Source organism: Gouania willdenowi, chromosome 16 (assembly GCF_900634775.1).
Source record: "Gouania willdenowi chromosome 16, fGouWil2.1, whole genome shotgun sequence".
Lineage (NCBI taxonomy): Eukaryota > Metazoa > Chordata > Actinopteri > Blenniiformes > Gobiesocidae > Gouania > Gouania willdenowi.
The window spans coordinates 3,844,224-3,856,660 of record NC_041059.1 but is presented as its reverse complement, the minus strand read 5'-3'; the positions used below and the strand labels follow the sequence as shown (position 1 = coordinate 3,856,660).

The following is a 12,437-nucleotide window of genomic DNA, read 5'->3' as shown; positions in this document are numbered from 1 at the left end:
CTCTGGCCCACCGTCACACGTAGTGGCAGCAGGAGAGGCGAGCAAGGCGCCTGTAAGAGGCTGCACGTGTGCGCCCCCCAGTGGCTGGCTGCAATCCTCCCCTTCACAAGTCCCCTCCCCCGACCATATGTGCTATGCCCTCAAATTTTGTTGTAATTGTCTTTTTTGACGCTTCTGTGTGTGCCAAGAAGTTTGTTTCTTGCCTTTTTCCCTCTTCTTACCTCATGTTTTTCTACTTCTAATCTAATATACGGGGCGCTGCCTTAGAGGCGACCCAGAGTTTTCTCCGCTCCTGTCCACCCATGTTATATGTGATTGTCTTTTCGTGTAACTTTCATGTAACTGAAATTGCTAATTTTTGTCCATTTTTACAAGTTTATTTTGACACTTTAATTACATTTTTGTAAATTTTGTAACCATGTTTTGCTACTTTTCATCCAAATACGTGACCTTTAGCCCAATAAATACCACTTGTTTCCTTTTCCCCCCTCAATTTGCCTCTTTTTGTTCCACATTTGGCCCTTTTTCACTAATGTTTGTTGCATTTTGCTCATTTAAGCTACCTTTTGCCATTACTTACCACCTGTTTCCTCTTGTTTTGCCACTTGACTGCTTTTGGGCCATTTTAGTCACATTTTACTCGTTTCTTGCCTCGTTTGTTGCCACTTTTGGAGCATTTTTTGCCACCTTTTAGTCGTTTTTTTACTCATTGCTGTTACACGTTTACCTTCTCTGAATGACGGCTTCATCAAATGGCTGGCTGTGATTGGCTTGATCACCATTCAATCAATCTAACTGGACCAATACGTTTTTAACTGTGAATCCTTCTGTTAGAAGTGAGGGGGGACTGTCTTTTTTTATGTTTTATAAAGTGCGGGTGTCGCATCCCCCACGGGGGAGACTCGCCTAGTGTCACCAGCCCTGGTTTATTATGCTGCGTAGCGATCACTGTGCTTATGTATGCATGGGCTTTCTACAGATCAGCAGAGGGAGGAGGAATACAAAAATATCATTCAGTAGCGCAAATTCCTGTTCCTGTGTTAAATCTTTACTGCTGACAATGCAGCGTAAAAAATAAAATAAAATAAGGGACATGTTTCTGCTGCAGTGTGTGGGGAGGGAAAAAAATGGCTAAACAAACCCAAGGTGGCCACGTATTTACACTGATTAATAAAAAGTAAAGTTCCCACAGTAATAATAAGTCAGATGAACTGTTTGATTGGCTGAAACATTCTCCACTTGTAGTTTCCCGGGGTCGTGATTATGATGAATATCTCTTTACGCATCATTGTCTGCGTTTCCTGCTGCTTCTCATGCAAAGTGGTGCTCGAGGAAGTTGTAGAAAAAAAAGCAGCCATTTAAAAGAGCAGTTCTGGAGCTCGAGTGCAAACAGCTGCAGCTCCTCCGTTCTGATTGGCTGCTGTGAGACTAAACAAGTTCTCAAGTGTCTTTAGACAAGTGCAAAATCACTCTAAATTGCTAAATTAGCAAAGTTTTTTTTCGTCCTCTTTCATGGCCTAGATACAGAATCTGAAAAACCATGTACCAAAAATACCATCAGTAATAATTTTGTTTCAGAGCACGTGTCAGCGTACTGGCAAAATAACTCCCAGTCTGGACTACAGAAGGATTTTTGCAGAAGAATTAAAAAATAACATGAAAAAGCAAACATAATAACTAATTTTCTAGTCTGCTTTCTAACTAAATGGATTGAAAATGTTGGAAATAGTGGCTTTATTAAATGTACAGTATGTATGTTAAGGTTTTGTTTATTCAGACAAGGTTTTTCAGGAATTTTTATCTCCTGACATGTTTTGACTGTCAACTGCCAGTCTTCCTCATGGGTGATTTGCCCTGGTGTGGCAGTTGCAGTCGAAACATGTCAGGAGATGACATAAACGAAACCTTAACAGATACACTGAGCAAACATTTAGATTTTTGCTACCATTAATCATGAGCTGAACTCAAAGATCTAAAACATTTTCTATAAACACAAAGGACTTATTTCTCTCATATATTGTTCACAAATGTGTCTAAATGTTTGCTCGTGAGCACTTCTCCTTTGCAGAGATAATCAATCCCATCTCACAGGTGTGGCAAATCAAGATGCTGATTAGACAGTATGTGTGCCTCAGGTTGGCCACAATAAAAGGCCACTCTAAATATGTTCAGTTTAATCACACTTTAGCATGCTGACTGCAGGAATGTCCACCAGAGCTGTTGCCTGTGAATGGAATGTTCATTTCTCTACCATAATTCATCTCCAAAGGCGTTTCAGAGAATTTGGCAGTATCCAACCGGTCTCATAACACAGGACCTCCACATCCAGCATGCTCACCTCCGTGATGGTCTGAGACCAGCCACCTGGACAGCTGCTGTAACCATCGCTTTGCATAACCAAAGACTGTCTAAGGGAAGCTCATCTGCATGCTCGTTGTCCTCATCGGGGTCTCCACCTGACTGCAGTTCGTCGTCATAACCGACTTGAGTGGGTAAATGCTCACATTCGATGGCGTCTGGCACGTTGGAGAGGTGTTCCATTGATAGATGATTCCCGGTTTTCACTGTTCAGGGGAGATGGCAGACAGCGCGTGTGGCGTCGTGTGGGTGAGCAGTTTGCTGATGTCAGGCCCATGGTGGTGGTGGGATTATGGTATGGGCAGGCATACGTTATGGACAACAAACACAGAGATACCGTGACGAGATCCTGAGGCTCATTGTTGTGCCATTCATTCTCCACCATCACCTCATGATGCAAGCGTCCAACCTATTCCTGGAAGCTGAAAACATCCCAGTTGTTGAATGGCTAGCACACTCACCGGACATGTCACCCATTGAGTGTATTTGGGATGCTCTGGATCGGCGTATACGACAGCGTGTTCAGTTGGCTCAGCCATTGAAGAGGAGTGGACCAACATTCCACAGGCCACAATCAACAACCTGATCAACTCTATGAGGAGACGTGATGCACTGCGTTCTCTGACACCCCCCCCGACCAGTAATCATACTGTCTAATCAGCATCTTGATATGCCACACCTGTGAGGTGGGAAGGATTATCGGTCAGTGTATGTTTTGGTCTTTGAATTTTCCGTTAAATAAACTAAATTGTAAAACAAAAAACGATTCATTATTTGATGTGATAAACAAAAATTGAAATTCAAGGCATATTTTTTTTATCAGGGCCAAGAAGGGATTAAAAAATAATATTTAAAAATCAGTTGATTTTCAATTTTTGTTAATAAAACCAAAAAACAGAAATTCCAGAGAACAAAAACAAAAAACACCCGTCTTTCATTAAGGCGAGATCGGAATTTGTTCTTTTCAAAATAAGAGCACACGTATGAGTACGCTGCTGTTTTTCTGGCACCAAAATATGTGAAATATCTTTATATTTTCCCTGATGTTTTAAACATTTTCTGTGCAAAATTTCCCCACATGTCTTACTGAAAAACCCCTTCCACTCTCACTTTAGTTCAATATATTTGCAGCGATTTTTGCAGATAACAAGCCTTGTTTTGCTGTTTCAAAAATGATTTCTGAGTACGGTTCCAAAGACACTGCAGAGAAAATATAGACTTAATCTATTTTAGCACCAGAAAATCAGCAGCGTCCTCATATACTGTATGTGCTCTTATTTTAAAAACATTATGTTTGCAAAGGAGAAGTGCCCACTAACACAGATTTAGACACATTTGTGAGCAATATTGGAGAGAAATAGGTCTTTTGTGTTTATAAGAAATGTTTTAGATCTTTGAGCTCAGCTCATGAGAAATGGGAGCAAAAACAAAAGTGTTGGGTTTGTGTTTTTCTTCAGTGTAGTTTGTAGAATCGCTAAAAAAAGCTTCCACTGTGCAGTTTTCCAGTGCAGAGTCTGATGCAATCTTACAGCTCAGCTTGACAGCAGAACCTTTTTAGAAATTAGCAAAGAACCTGGATGTATATATTGAATCAGTGCTGTTACAAATGTCAATGTTGGAACTGCACTCAAAATAATGGAAAAGCGCACTTCATTATTGTTTTTTTTTTTTTTCTCTTGTGCCTCTTTTTACTTTCGCATATATTCTGACTTGGGATGAAGACTCCCCCATTTTCTCTGCCTCTTTACAATCAAACGATAAAGGACCATTGCTTTCAGTTTTAAATCAGCCTGGAGGAATTCATTAAAATGGTTGGGAGTGCTTCTTTTTTTTTTTTTTTACAACAGCTGCTGAAGGCCTCTCTGATGTCTGGAAACGCTATTAAGGACAGATGAGTTTGGAATATTAATAGAAACACTTTGAGACAGAAACACCACGGTTTGTGACTGTTGTCATTTTAGTCCACGATAAAAAAAAAAAACAACAACAGCAAGACACAGACTCATTAGCAGTAGCTACAAATATAACGCTGTGAAGATTCTGCTTCTGTATCTGTCCTATTAAGTCACAAATTAAAACTAATTGTTCACATTTATCACTGCACTTTTGAAAAAGGGTTACTTTGAATCTCTTGTGAGTTCAGGGTTAACCCTAGCCCCAACATTCTTCAGAAGTATATACAAGAACTACTACAAACTGAAATTAAAGCTGCAGTATGTACTGTAAATTTGTTTTGGTTTCATTTGGTCAAAAATCCATATTGTAATTCAAACTGTTCCGAGAGAACTCTAGACCTCTCCTCCTTCTCTTGGCTGTGTAATTTAGCTTTAGAAATCCAGGGTTGTGGCACGACTTTTCACCCAAGAGTGCTCCATGAGCTGTTTTGGAGCGTTACTATTGGCTGCCCGAATAAAGTTGATGCGCATTCATGTTTTCCATCCATCCATTATTAGTCCCGCTTGTTCCTGTTTTTCAGAAAATATGAAAATGTGAAAAACGTGAAAATGTGGAAAATGTGAAAAACGTGAAAATGTGAAAAACGTGAAAATGTGAAAAACGTGAAAATGTGAAAAACGTGAAAAACGGGAAAATGTGAAAAATCTGAAAAACACGTGTGAAAATCAAAAAAAAAACACATGAGAATCTGAAAAACTTGAAATTCGAAAGAAAAACTTAAAAATCGAAAGAAAAACTTGAAAATCGAAAAAAAAACGTGAAAATCAATAAAACGTGAAAAATGTGAAAATGTGAAAAATGGGGGGGAAAAAAAACCCAAAAAATTTGAAAATCGAAACACTTGAAAATCTGGTAAACGGGAAATTCTGAAAAACACATGAAAAATGGAAAAACACAAGACAATCTAGAAAAAAACATACATTTGTCACGAGTCTGTATGGAGAGAAAAGTTGTAAACAGCTCCACAGTTGTGCACGTTCACGAGGATACCGGTGAATTCAAAACAGGGGCGAGAGGGGGGAGCGTGGTTGATTCCACACAGGTTTCACAATTCTACATACTGCAGCTTTAATGTCTAAAGCAACTTCAGTGAGACTAACATAGTTGTTGCTACAACACAACAAACCTAGCTAAACTCCTCTTGTTTGGTTCCCAGGTTCAGCCCGTATGAGTGGTACGACGCCCATCCCTGTAACCCTGGATCAGACGTGGTGGAGAACAACTTCACGCTCCTCAACAGCTTCTGGTTTGGAGTCGGTTCCCTAATGCAACAAGGTACTTCCTTTCCTTTCTTCCTTCATGTCAAAATCATCCCCATCACTTGCACATCTTTTCCTACTCATCCCTGCAGCTTCCACTTTCAGCCTCTTTAACTGTCAACTTCAATGATTTCCATATCGTGAATGTTTCATAAGACGTTTGGCTGTCAGCAACAACTGCGGGGTTCAGTCTTACCTGACAAAAGAAGGCAGTTGTCACCTTCCTGCTGTTTTAAAAAAAGGACAAGTATGTGACAGCTACTTGTCAGACGTTGACGGGTGAGGAACTTTGTCGCATTTATTTCTTCTTAAACAGGTCTCTTGCCCTGCTCAGGAGCTTTCCGTAATGTCGGAAAACAGAGGGCAAGTTAAGGAACTTGCCCGACAAATACTAGCTGTCAGATATGCTAGAGCTAGCTGGTGTGACGCTTCATGACTGTGAATGTGAATGACTCGCTGCAGACATTCTCATACATTTGGGGCAAAAAAAGGGTTTGTCAGTTGTCCCAGTTAAAAACATCATCATCATAGGTACACTTCATACACTTCAACTGTAGCTGGGTTTCCAATGTAGATTTTTGCAAAATAAAAGTGATATTTCTAAATGTCAACAAAGTATAATTGCGTTTCCATTGACCGTTGTTTTGGAGTCTCGGAACTTCCGTGAAATCTCATCCCGCGAGACTTCTCTGCAGGAAGATGGACGCTCCAAACCTCCTTATAACACTCTGTATTCCTTTGTTGTTTCACGTCTAATGTGGCAGTAATAGTTAAGTCTAATGCTAAGAAATGTCCTGGTCTCCTCTTCCGTTTACACGTTCCGCATCATGTTTTCTCAGAGAAACGTGGTCATGTGACCAGGTATGTCTCGTCCTGTGACGTGTATTTGCAGAAAGTGTTTCCATTCTGCTTTTGTGACACATTTCAAACTCGAAACGTCTGAAATTCCTCCTCATTAAAGCATAAAAACTATTTTAGCGATATTTTAGTGCTTTTTCAATTACCATTACCAGTTTTTATTGGTCCTATTTAGATGTTTTGCATTTCCAAGACTAATGGAAACGCAGCTAGAGAGAGACAGAATGTGAAGAACATAATCCAGGAAATCGCATTGTATGATTTTTAAAGAATTTATTTATATAATTGTGCAGACAATTAATATTTGGTCAATAGAAAAAGTTCAACTCAATACTTCGTAATGTAACCTTGGTTACACGTTCAATGCTCTCAGTGATGGAAGGAGTTTTAAGGCCAAAATCTCATGATACATGGCCCTATGCATCCTTTCCTTAATACGGATCAGTCGTCCTGTCCCCTTTGCAGAAAAGTAGCCCTAAAGCATAATGTTTCCACCGTCATGCTTCACAGTGGATATGGTGTTCTTGGGACACCATATCCACTGTGAAACACGGCGAGTGGCGTTTATACCAAAAATTTCTATTTTTGTCTCATCTGACCACATGACATTCTACCAATCCTCCTCTGGATCATTCAGATGGTCACTGGTAAACTGTAGACGGGCCTGGACATGTGCTGGCTCAAACAGGGGGACCTTTTGGGCACTGCAGGAGGATTTTAATCCATAACATCGTAGTGTGTTATTAATAGTAACCTTTGTTACTACCTGCTCTATTCAGGTCAGTGACCAGGTCCTCCTCTTACTGGTAGAGGGAGATTGTCAGTGATCTTGTTTTGCTTCCATTTTCTAATAACAGCTCCAATAGTTGATCTCGTCTCACTAAGCTGTTTGCCTTTTGTAGAGTGGCTCATCTCAGTCTTCTGCAGGTCTACAATTTGGTCCTTGGTGTCCTTAGACAGCTCTCTGGTCTTGGCCATGGTGGAGGTTTGGAGTCTGAGGCTGCGTCCGAATTGTCCGTCCAATCGCCTTTTCGAAGAAAAGGAAAAGTGTTAGGAGAGGAGTTAGGAAAAGGCAATCACGTTAGTTTTTACAGTCAGACACACTTCCACTAGGTGACGTAATAATCCGACGGCCTAGAAGGTTAGTGACGTCTGCCTTGGTGGAAAAACTACAAATTTCTGAAAATGGACTAAAAACACATTTATAACACTTTCCGCTGATATAATATCAAAAATCACATGGTTTGAATGTAAACCAAAAGAAAAGAGGCTACCAGGCTACGAGGAACAAAAGTGAAACATTGAGAATGGTTGCTCACAAATGTGAATGATGTTGAATAAAACATAAAGTGCCTAAAATGTCTCTGATCCATTTTTCTTGAATGACAGACTGCTCTGTTTTATGTCAGTTATATTCTGATAATATTCCTGAGCTTAAAGAGATTTTGAACGTTCCTTATCATGGCCACCACTTAAACACTTCCGGGGGTCAAGGAACAGTGGATAGGAGAGAATATTCGGACGCAGTCTGACTGTTTGAAGGTGTGGACAGGTGTCTTTTACACAGATAAGTCCAAACAGGTGCCATTAATACAGGAAACGAGTGGAGGATAGAAGAGCTTCTTAAAGAAGAAGTGACACGTCTCAGAGCAAGAAATCTTGCTTGTTTGTAGGTGCCAAGTACTTATTTTATGATTTTCAAATAAATTATTTAAAAGTCAAACAATGTGATTTCCTGGATTTGTTTCTCACATTTGAACCTATGATGAAAATTACAGACTTCTCATCTTTTTGGTGGGACAACTTGTACTATATGTGGCTGCCAAATACTTTTTCACCCCACTGTACGTACCTCAAGTCTACGGTACTTTGGTTGTTTTCGACAACTAACCCTTGAACTGCAGGTGTTATTGTTCTGAGTGGAAAATAAAAAGGGTGATAAATAGATTTCTGGTGCGGCTGTGTGTCCCCTAAAGGGAGAGGGAAGTAAATGAAGGCCCCAGAAGTAAGATAACGAAGTCAACTACGGAGAAAAAGAACCCGGGTAGCAAAATGTTTAACCTCCATGTAACGAGACAAATCAAGGAGGCTCAGCGAGAGCCCGCAGTGAATCTTTAGCCCATAAGAATAGCAAAACACATTCAGCAATTCATTAGCCGCTGAATCTCAGCAGCACTCGTGTGAAACAGTGTTAGCAGCTCTGCCAATTTAGCCATGCAGGCAAAAGGGCTTGTGAGTGTAGCACCAGTATATGCTGGGTGAAACGAGAAACCAAATGAGCTAGTTAGTAGTGTTCATTATCAAACCAAACAGGGGAGAACTTCCCATAATAATTCATAACATTGTGGGCTGCGGATGGGAATTTAGAGGCAACACAAATAGTGTGTAATACAAAGCCTTCAGGTCAAGTGAGCCTCTTTTTTAAAAGAGTTGATTGAAGCGATTGCATCTAATCAGTCCCTCTTCTTATGTGACACTAGATACATTATAGAACCAATGCAATGTAAGACAATAGTATAAAACATGACTAAAACCAACGACTTGAGGAGGGCCACTCATTTTCCTGCCATGACGACACATTATGGAAGTTGGTCTAATGAAAAACATGAAGCTCTGATATTTAATTACATTAATCACTTTACACGTTAACAGAGTGTTTAAAATTATCACAAATTACTCGAGAGTATAGTATAAATTTGTGTAACCCAAAATGCTGCAGGAAAATATTTTATTTTCATCGTTTTAAATAATTGGCATCTATTTGTGTATTTTATTATTTCTGTTATTCTATTATAAATTATTTCTATTTGAAAGCTTAAACATGCCTTGGCCATTAAGAAATACTTTCACGTTAGGTTTGTTGTTGATATATTTAGGCTATTTTTGTAAAGCCAATAGCTTTAGTGGTCACATGTCACAATAACCAAACTCATCACTCGACAAACCAATTGTTGCGTTTAGTAAACTATGAAGCTACTTTTAGTATTTAGAGTAGAGCTGGGACTTTATTGCCTTATGTGCAAAAAAAAATAAAAAATACACTAAAAAAAATAATAACGCAGATGATCATTTTTGGGTTTATTTTTACACTCCAAAAAACACGGAACCTTTCTCATTTCACAAGTTCCTGGTAGACCCATAATACTGATGCACAGACAACAACACAAGAAACGGGAGGAACCGTTAATTTTAGTTTTTAAATAAAAAAAAAAAAAATGATAGTCTAGTTCAGGGGTGCCCAATTCTGGTCCTCAAGAGCCACTATCCAGCATGTTGTAGATGTTTCCCTCTTCCAACACACCTGATTTAAATGATTAACTCATCATCAAGCTTTGCAGAAGCCTGATGTCATTTCAATCAGGTGTGTTGGAAGAGGGAAACATCTACAACATGCTGGACAGTGGCTCTTGAGGACCAGGATCGGGGACCCCTGGTCTAGTTTGTGTGCAAATTGTTTAAGAGTTTGTTGATCATCGGAGCTCTTCTAGCCTCAGCTATCACACCAATGCTAAACATGTAGCAGCTATCACCTCAATGCTAACATGTATCAGCTAATACCTTAATGCTAAACATGTATCAGTTAGCACCTCAATGCTAAACATGTAGCAGCTAGCAGGGACAACGGTCCTACTGGAACAGTGTCTCCAATCCACACTGACACTCAGACAGGGTTCAGAACCAAAATGAATAAATCCATGAGTGACAAATGAACAAAGTCAGTGATAAATGATTGTAGTGGACAGTTGACCACTCTGTGGTAGAGGATGTGGGCGGGGCTGGAGGCGCTGCTACAGATAGCATCGTCTGACCCAACTTATCAACTGCTATGTAGAAAAACTATTTCAGAGACTAATTTAAAACCCAATCCACCAAACCCAAAAAATGCCATCATAGCTCCAAAGGTGTCAGAATTTAGCAAACCACACTTAATGACATCTTATTCATGCTACTGACACTGCAATGTCATTCTCATGTGTAAAAGTTCAAGTAAAGTGTTACCACACAAACTAAACAGTATATAGAGTTATTATCTTTCAGAAAAAAATGCTCATTCCTGGTCCTTCTGATGGTTGCATTAAAAAGACACATACGTAAAGTGCTGTTAAATGTTCCTAAAACTTGTTTGGGAAAATAATAAAAGAATTTGGCCTTTGATCATGTTTTTGAAATGATAGTAGTCGTTACCCTTGTATCACCCCTCGGGAATATTACCTGTCACTCACTTTTGTACCACACAGCACTGGAGATGCACAGCACCTACCATGTAAACCATAAACTTACATCATTAAAAATGAATTATTCATTTAGTATCAAATGCACATGCTCTCATTAGTGCCGTGGCACCGTGTAGCACATGCAGTGCAGCGTATCAACGGTATAGTGTTATTCTGTGTCACATAAACAGACGCCCCTGGCTTGGCTGCCAACGCTGACAGCAGCTGAGCTAGAAACCATTTCTTTGACATGTTTAAAATGCAAATGGGGGTGTTTGAGCAGATCCAAAATAATCTCAGCAACTTGTCTGTGGGAGGGAGGTGCCACGACAACGTAAAAAGAGAATAAAACAGAGAACATTAGGAGGTGCAAAAGCAAGCACTTTGTGTTCCCTCCGATGCAATTGGGAGGGTCTCTCATTGATTAAACTGTGATATAATGTTTCCAGGTCTCGGTTTTTAGCAACAAATAAGAGGTTCTCGCCTCTTTAAAGACAAATTAATGACTTGCTTCATTTGACTCTGGTCAATAAACAGGAGTTAACGCGACTGCAACAAACATGGATCCCAGATTCAAATTCACGTCTTATTTACTCGGAGTGGAGTTAACATCGCCCATTAAACGATGTCATTACTTAAAAACAATTAACCACCACTAAAAGTCTCCAGCCCTGAAATGCAGTCATTGTGTGATAACTTTACAAAGAAGAAAAAGAAGAAGAAGATCTAAGTGCAGGTAATCGTTGCCATTGAAAAACCATCCCTCTCACGTCAGGTTGAAACTCTGAAATCACTCTTAAGAACCAGAGTGTTGTGTTTGTCACGATTTACCCCTGAATCGACAGAAGAAAACAGTTTGTTTTGTTTTTTTTATTATTTTACCCAGATGACAATTCAAAAGGTATCATTAAATGCAAAGCACTCTGTTTAGTCAAGGTAAAATCACAATAATTTTACCCAAAACTGAAGACTGAGACAGAATCTCAATGACAGTGTTATCATGAGGCCTAGAGGCAATGGTCAAACACCAGTCAGTATTGGTCACTGATAAAAGGTTTTAAAGTCCAGTATTATGAAAAATTAACTTTAGAATAGTTTTGCTATACCGTGGTATACATTCCTTTAGCCTCATTCAGAGGACCAAAGTTGACAAAGTTCTGTTTCCTGCCTTCCTTGTTATTCCACATTTTGCAAAAAGTCAGCTCCAAACAAGTGAATTGGATTTTTCTCACGTTGTGACATCATAAGGTCAAAACTCCTCCTCCTGGCAATCCTGGCTCCTCCTACCCAATAAGAAACTACCTCAGAGGTAAAACAAACACTGTGGTTTAATATAGAAAATATATTGTACTTTATTGTCATATTATGTAAAGCTACAAACACAAAATGTGTTCTCTGCATTTAACCCCTCCCTGAGGAGCAGTGGGCAGTAACAGTGTAGAACCCAGGGAGGGGTTAGGGTTCATATTAGGGACTGATCAACATCCCACAGGGATGGACCAGGGAGATTAGAACCAGTGACCCTACAATTACAAGCCTCCTCCTTTAACCACTAGTCCCTTTATCCACAGATAATATATTTACAAAACTTGCATCGTCAATGACGTCATTTCAACATGGCGGCGCACAGACCCGAAAACAGTAAAGTAGTCCCATTTTAAAAGGTTAATAAAACTAATATGGTGCAAAATAATGCATTTTGTTAGCCAGATCTTCTAATAAGGACATTTCAAGGGTTTTAGGGTGCATTTATAAAAAGAATGAATGATCCCTTTAAAACAAATAAATAGCA

At 39.5% G+C, this 12,437-nt stretch overlaps 1 protein-coding gene across 3 annotated transcripts in view; it reads left to right on the top strand.

Moving 5' to 3' along the window:
• grik3 (glutamate ionotropic receptor kainate type subunit 3) overlaps positions 1-12,437 on the top strand; it is a 163,936-nt gene that overhangs the window by 138,609 nt on the left and 12,890 nt on the right. For all 3 annotated transcript variants that reach the window (XM_028470424.1, XM_028470423.1, XM_028470425.1), the window contains one exon: positions 5,471-5,589. In XM_028470424.1, coding sequence (XP_028326225.1) covers positions 5,471-5,589 — 119 coding nt within the window. The remainder of the gene's footprint in view (positions 1-5,470; positions 5,590-12,437) is intronic.